This window comes from Urocampus carinirostris, chromosome 11, assembly GCF_059441175.1.
Source record: "Urocampus carinirostris isolate Australia breed hairy pipefish chromosome 11, RoL_Ucar_1.0, whole genome shotgun sequence".
In the NCBI taxonomy this organism is placed as follows: Eukaryota; Metazoa; Chordata; class Actinopteri; order Syngnathiformes; family Syngnathidae; genus Urocampus; species Urocampus carinirostris.
In genome coordinates this window covers 1935001-1947580 of record NC_142359.1, presented here as the reverse complement: position 1 = coordinate 1947580, position 12580 = coordinate 1935001, and the positions used below count along the sequence as shown (strand labels likewise).

The following is a 12580-nucleotide window of genomic DNA, read 5'->3' as shown; positions in this document are numbered from 1 at the left end:
ATAATTAGATGAGATGAGACTTTCCCGGGAATGTTTCCAAGTACCCTTGAATCCGCCCTACTCAAGCTGGGTTCAAAGGTCTGTCGGTGAAGATGTGACTTCCGAACGTTATCAGCAAAATCCCGTCCCGATAAATTTCAGTTTTTGTTTCGTAAAATCGACGCTCCTTTCCTGTAAGACAGGAGGGGAGCTATGGAGACCTCCTAGTCGGCTCAGAGTATACTTTGTAATAAAAGTACTCAACTTAAAAGCCCTTTTTTGTCTTTGTTCAAATACTCGATCCGGTCCCGGAGTTGAACACTACGCCAACAATAGCTTTAGCAGTTAGCGGTTAGCTTTATCGTTTGTATCATTTAGCATTGCCGAAAAGGTCAACTAGGAAATTATTCAGTGTCCTCGGGGTTGGGGAAGGATGTTGGAGACCCTTGTGCAATGTTCCCTCTAAGCTGCGTGTGTGCGCAATTGCGCACTGCCCAGAGCTTTTCTGCGCACAAGAAAATCGAGCCAGCTCACAAAAATCAGGGCTCCAAATTGCTAATTAAGAAACGAATTAGGTCAAGTTACAGTGCATGAAGGTAAAAATATAAGGGTTCCCCTGACGCTGTGTTCTAAATGCGGTATTTGGAGTAGAACGAAGTTGAGTAAAGTCAGTAGAGTTTTTCGAGAACCGGCTACTTCGGCTCGGCTCACTAAAGAGAACCGACTCTTTCGGCTCGGCTCACTAAAGAGAACCGACTCTTTCGGGTCCCAAACGGCTCTTCCAGTTGTTTTTGCTTCTTTAATCCCTACACGACCAAATATTATGTAAAATTGTGCACAAAATGACTTCAAGAAAGGGGGGGAAATTGAACAAAAAAGAAAAAAATACCAAAATGAAAAAGCAGTGAAAAGCTGAGGAAAAATAAACAAAAGGAAGAAAAAAAAGAAGGAAAAATTCTGAAAAAAGTCAGAAAAAAAGAAAAGAAAGAAACAAAGGAAAAAAAGTAAATAGAGAACAAAAAGAAAAATGTAACAGCTCGGAAAAAATAAACACAATGAGATTTTTTTTAAACGAATTAAAAAAAAAACAGGGAAAAAGAAGAAAAAAGTTTTTGTTGCATTCAAATCATTTCCAATGATACCACTAAAAAAATGTGATTAAATACAGTTCTGTATCATACTACTAATGACTTAGTTGCCACACTTGGGATTGCCGTTGCTCTCTGTTGTTTCAAGCGTTGCTCACCGACTTTGTGTGAACGCTCGGGGAAAATGACAGGGAACATTGCCCTCGGGCGATGGACATTTTCATGTGCAGGGAAATTGTGTCTTAGTGTGCCTGATTTTTGCGGTTCCGTTTCGATATTTAGTTTTGGAACTTCACCTTTAGGAAACGGTTCGGTAGATTGGGCGCTTGTCCAATTTTGAAGGGGTCCCTCCGTCCCTTTGACTTTGACACCCCGGATCTAGTCGCTACAGTGTTTTTTAGCAGAAAGAGCTCGTAGGAACGAGAAAATAGGCGCCGACGTCGAGCGCTCAGTAGCCCTTCATGGCTAAGGACGAGCTGCCGGTTTCTTGGTGGCGCCGGACTTGGTGGATCATCAGGAGGGACACCAGGAGACCCAGGAGCTGGACCAGGGAAAACCAGGGAAAGAACATTAGAAGGCGAGCCCCGATAAAGCCGGACCCTCACCTACTGCCGGACTTACGGCCGTGACGGCGAAACCGAAGAGGAACCCGATGGCGATGTTGAAGAAGAAGTCCACGTAGGTGATGATCAACTCACCGCAGCTCTGAAAAAGACATTGCTCAGCTGAGTGTGAAGTTCATCGGAAAGTGCTTCAGGAACGCGGTCCCTTTAAAAAGTAAAGCGTATCGACTATCCATCCATCCATTATCTGCACCGCTTATCCTCAGTAGGGCCGCGGGGGTGCCGGAGCCCATCCCAGCCATCTTCGGGCAGTGGGCAGGGGACACCCTTACCTGGTTGCCAGCCAATCGCAGGGCACACAGTGACAGACAATTCGCTCGCTCATTCGCACCTAGGGACAATTTGGACCGGCTGGCCATCCATTCAACCATCCATTATCTGCACCGCTTATCCTCAGGAGGGTCACGGGGGTGCTGGAGCCCATCCCAGCCATCTTTGGGCAGTGGGCAGGGGACACCCTGAACCGGTTGCCAGCCAGTCGCAGGGCACACAGGGACATACAACCATTCACACGTTCATTCCCATCCATCCATCCATTATCTGCACCGCTTATCTTCAGTAGGACCGCAGGGGTGCCGGAGCCCATCCCAGCCATCTTCGGGCAGTGGGCAGGGGACACCCTCAACTGCTTGCCAGCCAATCGCAGGGCACATGGAGACAGACAACTCATTCACACTTAGGGAGATTTCGGTTAAGCCAATCAACCTGACATGCATGTTTTTGGAATGGGGGAGGAAACCGGAGTGCCCGGAGGAAACCCACGCAAACACGGGGAGAACATGCAAACTCCGCACAGGAAGGTTGGTAGCTGGATTTGAACCCATGACCTCAGGACCGTATCGACTAATCCCTCGTTATATTCCACTGTTTCACCTCTTTTAGCGTGCGTTGTGTTCTGCGTTCTGATAGGCTAAACAGTTGCCCCACCCCTTTTCTGCCTGTGTCCGCCTCGGTGTGAAAATGATACCTTTATAAACACACAGTACTTCATAAACCATTGCAAAACGGCACGCCAGGAGAAATAAGCAAATGTCTCAGACAGAACTCGGAAACGGAGAGTGGTTTGAAACCAAGACGGATATCGAAAATAAACAGGACCAACTAGACGCGAACGAAAACTGGAGGAAATAATAAACGGGACAAAAATAGACAGAAACTAAACGGAAAACCGATATTCAACAGGGAACGATACCGAACAGGAAATACCAACAGGGACAGGACCGAGTTGAAAACGAGTACAGAGTGTCTCGGCCAGGGTTGGGTAGGGTTACTTTAACTGGATTACTTTCAATGACTTTCGGATTACTCCAATACAAAATATGCTAATAAAAGACAAGAAACTAAATAGAAATAAAATGACTCCATTTTGTGCAGAGTAATGGAACATATGGAACAGAAAAAAGGATGTTGGCAAGCTGTTTGGATTGATTTTCATTTTGTTTCTGTGGCATTTGATGTTCGTTTTGCCTGAGTTCAAAGAGATCAAAGCCAGGAGAGAAAGCTTACCACCTGTTGTGAGTCATCATTTTATTCCTATTGAGTTTCTTTTGTCTTTTATGAGCATATTTGGTATTGGAGTCATCCAAAAGTCATTGAAAGTAATCCAGTTAAAGGAACCCTACCCAACCCTGCATTTTATGTTGGTTTTGCCAGAGATCAAAGAGATCAAAGCCAGGAGAGAAAGCTTACCACGTAATGTGAGTCATCATTTGATTCCTATTTCCTTTCTTTTGTCTTTTATTAGCATATTTGCTATTGGAGTAATCCAAAAGTCATTGAAAGTAATCCAGTTAAAGGAACCCTACCCAACCCTGCATTTTATGTTGGTTTTGCCTGAGATCAAAGAGATCAAAGCCAGGAGAGAAAGCTTACCACGTGTTGGGAGTCATCATTTTATTCCTATTTCGTTTCTTTTGTCTTTTCTTAGGATATTTGCTATTGGAGTCATCCAAAAGTCATTGAAAGTAATCCAGTTCAAGTAATCCTACCCAACACTGGTCGCATTTGATGTTGGTTTTGCCGTAGATCAAAGAGATCAAAGCCAGGAGAGAAAGCTTACCACATGTTGTGAGTCATCATTTTATTCCTATTTCGTTTCTTTTGTCTTTTATGAGCATATTTGGTATTGGAGTCATCCAAAAGTCATTGAAAGTAATCCAGTTAAAGTAATCCTACCCAACACTGGTCGCATTTTATGTTCGTTTTGCCGGAGATCAAAGAGATCAAAGCCAGGAGAGAAAGCTTACCACATGTTGTGAGTCATCATTTTATTCCTATTTCGTTTCTTTTGTCTTTTCTTAGGATATTTGCTATTGGAGTCATCCAAAAGTCATTGAAAGTAATCCAGTTAAAGTAATCCTACCCAACACTGGTCGCATTTTATGTTGGTTTTGCCGTAGATCAAAGAGATCAAAGCCAGGAGAGAAAGCTTACCACATGTTGTGAGTCATCATTTTATTCCTATTTCGTTTCTTTTGTCTTTTATGAGCATATTTGCTATCGGAGTCATCCAAAAGTAGTTGAAAGTAATCCAGTTAAAGTAACCCTACCCAACCCTGGTAACTGTGCTCTACTTCTCGGATAACCGAATGATTTTTGAAACAAAGTCATTAGAAACTGTAAGAAAGGACTGCTTTTCTGAGGCGGTCTTACTCGCTGGTAGATCTGGTCCGGGCCGGAGGTCCCCTGTAGACAAAACGGGGTCGTTTAGGATCAACGTGCCAGAGACGGAACCAAGCGGGGCCTACCTCGGGGCGGTCCTTGCATCCGGAATGTCCGAAGACCCCGTAACCTCCGAAGCCGTCCAAACCGGGCTGGCACTTGCAGGAGTCGGGGATGTTTTGGCCCCAGTCGCTGGCGCTCACCAGACCGCAACATTGGCCCTAAATTGGAGGGGACACCCTGAACTGCTTGCCAGCCAATCGCAGGGTTACATGAGGCCTTTCACAAATCCCATTCAAGACTTGAACTGTCCCGCTAGGTTGCTTTGATTGGTTTTTGCCTCGGACAGGGGAGTCAAACTCATTTGAACTCGGGGGCCACACCGTAGAACAAACATTCTCTCGGGGGCCGGACTAGTAGAATGGAGAGAAAGAGAGAAGGGGAAAGCGAGAGAGAGAGAAAGAGAGGGGGGGGGAAGCGAGAGGGGAAAGTGAGAGAACGAGAGAGCAAAAGCGAGAGAGAGAAAGAAAGAGAGAAAAAAGCAAGAGCAAGAGAGAAAGCGAAACGCAAAAGAGAGAGAGCGAAAAGTGAAAGAGAGAGAGGGAGCGAGAGAGAGAGGGGGGAGCGGGGGGGAGAAGGGGAAAGCAAGAGGGGAAAGTGAGAGAAAGAAAGAGCAAAAGCGAGAGAGAGAAAAGCGCGAGAGACAGTGAGAGCGAGGGAGAGAAAAAAAGCAAGAGAGAGTGAAATACAAGTACAGCGTTTGTTCCAGGCACCTGGCTTCGGCAAAATCAAGTGTACGTATTTCAACCTGCAGTTCGTTTTTCTCTTGTGCTTCCCTCAGCATATTGCAGGCCAGATTCAATCCCTTATCGGGCCTAATCCGGCCCGTGGGCCGCCTGTTTGACACCCCTGGCCTAGGAGCTTCCTATCATGAAAATAGCTCATCGTTAGATAGGGGGTCAATGTGATTTCCTAGTCAAATCATTTACTAGTGGTTCAGTGAGTCTATTTAAACCACCTGTGTCGAACAAGCAGCCCGCGGGCCAGATCGGGCCCCTCCAAGGGATTGAATCCGGCCCGCGAGACAACACTCAGAGAAGCGCAAGAGAAAAACTAGCTGCAAGTTGAAATATGTTTCAACTTGGTGTTGCCAGGTTCCTCTCACAAAGACACTTGTACTTGCTTCTCTCGCTCTCTCTCTCTCTTTTCCGCCCCTTTTCTCCCCCTTTCTGTCTCTTTCACTCTCTGTGTCTCTATTTTTTTTCTTCCTTTGTTGCTTTTTGTCTTTCTCTCTCTGTGTCTTTTAACCTCTTTTGCTGTAACTTACTTTTCTCTCTTTTCTCTTTCTCTCTTTGTACCCTTCGTGCTTTCTTTTCTCTTTTCTCTCCTTCGGTCTTTCTATTTCTCTTTGGATTTCTTGCTTCCTCTCCCTTTCTTTTCCCCCTTTCTCACGACTTTTTATCTTTTGTTTCTCACGCTCTCTCCCTCTCTCTCTTTCTTTGTCCCGCCCTCTCTCCTTTCCCTTTCTCTTATTTCTTTGTCTCTTTTTTTTCTTTCCCTTTAATCTACTAGTCCGGCCCCCGACAGAATGTTTGTTCTATGGTGTGGCCCCCGACCAAAATGGACCTTGAGACCCCCGCCTGTAGTAAACAGTTGTAGCTTCCTATTTCTAGTTCTAGCGAGGGTTTAAGGATCGAGGACCCGGGGGTCCGGGTTCCGGTCTCAGTCTTCCAGTTTTAGGCATGGCTAAAACGATTGATGAGAATGTGCGGACGGTGCAGTAGCAAGAGGTCTCACGCTCTCTTGAAGACCCTCCAGCATGTCTCGAAATCCTTGTTCCTTCATGTAAGGTTCGGCGGCTTCGCGGGACGCGCTCCGGAAGATCTCTCGAACCTTGGTCACAAAGACAAGAAACGTGGAGCCGCGACAGGAGACCGGAAAGATCTCGGGATCAAGACCTTGTTCCTGGAGACCACCACCACGATGCCGAAGATCAGCATGATGAGCATGCCCGCCACCATCAAGCCGGCGAACTGAGGACCAGAAAACATCCATAAATGATTCATTCGGAAAGAAGGAAATGATAACTTAAGGGGCTGTCGTGAATTCCTAATCCCGAAGGTGAGAACCACCAGGAAAAGTATGTGTGTGTCTGTGTGCGGAGTCAAACTTGTTCAAATTTAAATCCAAAAAAACATTGTTGGCGGAATACCGAGATGACGAGAGATTGGGAATAGTGCGTCTAGAACAGGGGTGTCAAAGTCATTTGAACTCTGGGGGCCACACGACATTCTGTCGGGGGCCGGACGAGTAGATTCAAGAGAAAGAAAAAGAGAGATAAAGAAATAAGAGACAGAGGGAGGAAAAAGGAGAGGGGGCGGAACAGAGAAAGAAAAAGAGAGAAAGGGAGAGAGCGTGAGAAACCAAAGATAAAAAGTCGTGAGAGAGGGGGAAAAGAAAGGGAGGGGAAGAAAGAGATCCAAAGAGAAATAGAAAGACAGAAGGAGAGAAAAGACAAAATAAAGCACGAAGGGTATGAAGAGAGAAAGAGAGAAAAGGAAAAAAAGGAAGTTAGAGCAAAAGAGGTTAAAAGACACGGAGAGAGAAAGAGACAAAGAGCAACAAAGGAAGAGAAAAAGAGAGACACAGAGTGTGAAAGAGACAGAGACAGAGTGGGAGAAAAGGGGTGGAAAAGAGAGAGAGAGAGAGAGGGAAGTGTGAACTAAGGGGGTGAATAAATTATCTATCTATCTATCTATCTATCTATCTATCTATCTATCTATCTATCTATCTATCTATCTATCTATCTATCTATCTATCTATCTATCTATCTATCTATCTATCTATCTATCTATCTATCTAGACATCTATCTATCTATCTATCTATCTAGACATCCATCTATAGTATCTATCTATCTATCTATCTATCTATCTATCTATCTATCTATCTATCTATCTATCTATCTATCTATCTATCTATCTATCTATCTATCTATCTAGACATCCATCTAGACATCCATCTATAGTATCTATCTATCTATCTATCTATCTATCTATCTATCTATCTATCTATCTATCTATCTATCTATCTATCTATCTATCTATCTATCTATCTATCTATCTATCTATCTATCTATCTATCTATCTATCTATCTATCTATCTATCTATCTATCTATCTATCTATCTATCCATCTAGACATCTATCTAGACATCTATCTAGACATCTATCTATCTATCTATCTATCTATCTATCTAGACATCTATCTATCTATCTATCTATCTATCTATCTATCTATCTATCTATCTATCTATCTATCTATCTATCTATCTATCTATCTATCTATCTATCTATCTATCTATCTATCTATCCATCTAGACATCTATCTAGACATCTATCTAGACATCTATCTATCTATCTATCTATCTATCTATCTATCTATCTATCTATCTATCTATCTATCTAGACATCTATCTATCTATCTATCTATCCATCTATCTATCTATCTATCTATCTATCTATCTATCTATCTATCTATCTATCTATCTATCTATCTATCTATCTATCTATCTATCTATTACTGGAGCAGTATTTTAGTCTTCTTTTTAAAATGAGGTCCCTGTCGTTTTACCAAATTTTCACAGTATTTCTTTAGTGGCGATTGTTTATATTGTCAGGATACTGTATTTTGAGCGTTTCGGTGTAAAAAGCGCGAGGGTCCGCCGGTTGGCCCCACCCTCGGGTACGTACAATCTTCAGGGGTAGCTCCTTCTCGGCAATGCCGGCGTAGATCCCGAAACAGGAAATAAGCAAGACCCCCATGGCGAAGACCCAAATCCAGCCCAGGCCTGGTGCTCCCACTGCCGAAATCTAATACAAAATACAAACAATGACACTGAGTCGTGAAAGATTTTATACATTCGACTATAAAGGATATTATAAAATTAACTGCAAAGTTTGATGCAGTAGAGAGATTCACTGACTGTTTTTCTTCGAGGTACATGAGAAGGTTAGGCTGTCTGGAATGCATCAGACGTATTTTGATAACAGAATTCCTGTGAGTGCTGACGGGAGAAGGCCAGACGCACAAGGACGTCTGCATTGTTTTGAGAAGCGCTTTGCTGATATGAGTTTTCTTTAGACATTGCGACGCCTTTCGGCGAGGAGGTGGTGAAGCTGGCACCTGACCCGCCCCGTGGGAGGAGTCGGCACGCCCAATGGGAGGAGTCGACACGCTCCATGGGAGGAGCCAACACCCCAGCTTGTGAAAAGAACTTCAGAAGACAGAACTTCAAGAGATAGGATATCGATCGTGAGAGGGAGGCTCGACGAAGACAATAATTCGGCTAATTCGTTGGAATTCACTTAGTTAAATACTTTGAGAAAATAAATCTGCCCCCGTGTGAAAATGCCGAGTATTCTTGTTCATTTGCCCATAAAGAAAAGAGCATGCATTGTTGGTTGAATGAAGTTTATGTTGGGTTAATGGAGCCCGATAACTAATTCGAATAATTTGGCAAATGCTACATTTTTAATGTGTTTACTTCCTAACAGTAGACACTCATCAGAAGAGAGGACAAAAATGGATTTTGAACCGGCAAGGAGAACAGGAGAGGACTTTAGCAGAAACTCAGATCAAAAAATTCAAACTGTCCTTTAAAGTCCTCTCGTGAACCCATTATTTTTCGTGAATCTCTTCGCCTACAAAAACTTCACTTTGGTCCTGCTTTTAAATAAATAGAGTCCTTGTTTTGAGCAGCCCTGCTTTCCGTCTCCCCCGCATGGGTCCAAAACTCTGGGAAATCTTGTTTTCAAAGTCAACTTTCTCCACACAGTACAACGAGTCTTTGTCTTTGCATCCATCTGACACTCTTTTCCTTTGGAAAGAATCCTCTTGCATCACACGAGGGGCGGGTGAAAGTCTGTGTTTAGGGGGGGGGGGGGGTACTTTCTAGAAGGGGTGCTGGCTGGTGTGTGTGTCTGTGGGGGGGGGGGGGGGGGGGGGGGGGGGTGTAATTTGAGGAATAGGTCCAAGTATGGGGGGGATAATATCGGGAGGGGGTCTAATTGCGTAAATTGGAGAAGGGCTCTGAGTGTGTGAGTGAGTGGGGGGGGTATATTTTGGGGTAGGGGCAATGTTCCCTATAATTTTCCTTAGGGGTCCGAGCGTTCACACAAAGTCGGTGAGCAACGCTCGAAACAACAGTGAGCAACGGCAATCCCAAGTGTGGCAACTCAGTAAGATCAAACATCAAACATTCCGGTTGCATCCACCAACTCTGTTTGTCCCTCGCCCCCCCTCATCATTTTTGAATGAATTGACTCATGTACTATAGCAAAGGTTGTACGGCCTACAAACGTCATTTGTTTTTACAAAAATTTCCGTTTCTTTTCTTTCCTGGTATCTTTTGTCGCAAAATACTAACATTTTTGGGGGCTTATTGAGTCTGTTGCACGATACACAACTGTATTTAATCACATTTTTTAGTGGAAGTACAATGTTGGCCACAAGATTCACTTGATATAATTGGAAATGATTTGAATGCAACACAAACTTTTTCTTCTTTTTCCCTGGTTTTTTTCCATTTTTTTTTAATTCCTTTGAAAAATCTCATTGTGTTTATTTTTTCCTAGCTGTTACTTTTTTTCTTTTTGTTCTCTATTGACTTTTTTCCCCTTTGTTTTTTTTTCTTTTCTTTTTTTCCGGCTTTTTTTTCTGAATTTTCCTTCTTTTTTCTCTTCCTTTTTCTTTATTTCTCAGCTTTTCACTACTTTTTCATTTTGGTATTTTTTTCTTTTTTGTTCTATTTCCCCCTTCCTTTAAGTCATTTTGTGCACCATTTTACATAATATTGGGTCGTGTAGGGATGAAAGAAGCAAAAACAACCCGAAGAGCCGTTTGGGACCCGAAAGAGCCGGTTCCTTTTAAAGAGCCGAGCCCAAGAAGCCGGTTCTCGAAAAACTCTACTGACTTTACTCAACTTCGTTCTACTTCGACCTTGACTTCCAAATACCGCATTTAGAACACAGTGTCAGGGGAACCTGTGTATTTTGACCTTCCTGCATTGTAACTTTAACTTAATTCTTTTCTTAATGAGCAATTTGGAGCCCTGATTTTTGTGAGCTGACTAGATTTTCTTGTGCGCTGAGAATCTGCGGGCAGTGTGCGATTGCGCAAGCGTGCAGCTTGGAGGGAACATTGGGTAGGGGTCCTTGTATCAGGGGACTTTGCATTTTGGGTGAGGGTTCCAAGTGGGGGGTAGGGTTACAGTTTGTGTAGGAGCTAACAGGTCTGATGCATGTTTTTGTGTGGGTAAGGGTCCTTTCTGCAAGAGGGGGGGTCGCATATTTCTGCTGTAACTTTCCTCACACATGTGAATTGTTTAACTCTGGCACGCCAGCAAAAGACCCCCTCCCTTTTCCTCCCGATGACGCGTCTTCCCGCCATGGCCTTCAGCAGCATACCAGGAAACTTGAGAGCATCCTGTGTGCATCCTACTCACCACACAAAACTAGCCTGCTGCAGAGCGTCGGACATGGGGGTGCGTTGCTCGTAAAAGTGCCAGAAAAACAAGGATATTGCGCAACAATACTCTTTTACTCTTGTAAAAATAGGGAACGGAAAGTCGTTGTGAGAGCCGTTAAAGTAGGGGCTCTCCAACCTTTTTCCAATTTGGTGTTAGCGATTAGCGCAAAAAGGCACCGACTTATCTTGTTGTACTTACTCGGTTGTCACTATGTTAGCTTAATCATTGGAGGTAGGGATAAAGGGACAATGTGTAACACTGACTGCATCCTCGTGGTTTTCTTTGTTTTCCTTATCCTCACTGTAAAATGTGGAACTGGAGTGCCACGTCCAATTTCATTGTCACAATATATCCCATGTTGTAGCAATGACAATAAAGGTAGATTCTATTCTATTCTATTCTATGGTCAAAACATTTTTCAATTTATTTCTAGTTCTTTGACATCGTTTTTGTCTAGCTGCTTGCCCCGGCACTGGTTTTTGTTCGAAAGAGACAATACAGTGCCATCTAGTGGTCAAATAATACACACTGGTGCTTTAAATAGACTCAGTCACCACAAGAAAATGGGAATGAGCCAGGACGGCTGAGATTTTTTTCAGGCACCTCTACCGTCCATTTTGGGACTTTTAGTTGTTGGAATATCTTTCATGGGTTGTTGCTTAGGTAGTTTGGCAGTAGTAGACACTGAAAATAAGGAGAGAGGACACCAATGCGTTTTAAACCTGTAAGGAGAACCAGGGTGAGGGGATTCAGATAAGAGAATTCAATTTGCCAGTTGTGCTGCAAGCTTTCGCTTTGAAATCAAGGTTATTAAAAGACCATCAGCCCTAAAGGGTGTGCGGATCAAAGAACCGCGACACCATTTTGACATAAAAACCGACAAGAGAGCGCGATAGGAATCCAAATAAGGAGGTGCGATTCCATGAAATCTCCTCGGCATCGGTTCGATCTGAGTTGAAATACTACTTTATGCTAGTTTGGGAGTAGAAGTACGCAGTAGTCATAGTGTAGTAGTAGTTGCTGACCTGCAAACTGAAGACGCTGGCTTTGACTGCACCGAAGATCAGCAGACATCCCACGATCTGAACCCCAAACAGAGAAAGAGAAAACATTCAGATCAAAGAAAAAAAAAAATCATCCTTAAAATACTCGAATTAGTCACAAAGTAAAGGATTTTATACATTTGACTATAAAGGATTTTATACGATTGACTACAAGTTTCATTTATTGAGTTTAATGCAAGAGATATTTACTGACTGTGCCTTTATTCAATGAGAGTGTCTCTATGATGAGATTGGCAATGTTTTCAGATTGAGGGTACTTTGGAGCAGGGGTGTCAAACTCATTTGAACCCGGGGGCCACACGATAGAACAAACATTCTGTCGGGGGCCGGACGAGTAGATTCAAGAGAAAGAAAAAGAGAGAGAAAGAAATAAGAGAAAAGGAGAGAGGGCGGGACAAAGAAAGAAAAAGAGAGAGAGGGAGAGAGCGTGAGAAACAGGTAGGGTAGGGTGTACCAGCCCAAGACACACCATCGAAAGCGATGTCCTAACAACCAAAGGGATTTGTGAACCAGACATGTAGAATTTGATGAATTGAGATCACAGATGAGGGATTTCTTCGCCACCTGGATGGTAGGGGCACCACTTTATGGGCATATACACCCTGGCGACGCCCATCCCTCTGCAGGCGGATTTTCCGG

General features: G+C 43.6%; 1 protein-coding gene across 1 annotated transcript in view; it reads right to left on the bottom strand.

Moving 5' to 3' along the window:
* Positions 1–700: 700 nt before the first annotated feature.
* Positions 701–12580, bottom strand: part of LOC148356158 (tetraspanin-8-like) — a 17442-nt gene continuing 5562 nt past the window's right edge. The window contains exons 2-9 of the mRNA XM_088348275.1: positions 11903–11959; positions 8101–8220; positions 6310–6384; positions 6149–6244; positions 4438–4572; positions 4343–4375; positions 1689–1772; positions 701–1608 (exon numbers count right to left, since the gene is read on the bottom strand). Coding sequence (XP_088204401.1) covers positions 1516–1608; positions 1689–1772; positions 4343–4375; positions 4438–4572; positions 6149–6244; positions 6310–6384; positions 8101–8220; positions 11903–11959 — 693 coding nt within the window. The 3' untranslated portion in view covers positions 701–1515. The remainder of the gene's footprint in view (positions 1609–1688; positions 1773–4342; positions 4376–4437; positions 4573–6148; positions 6245–6309; positions 6385–8100; positions 8221–11902; positions 11960–12580) is intronic.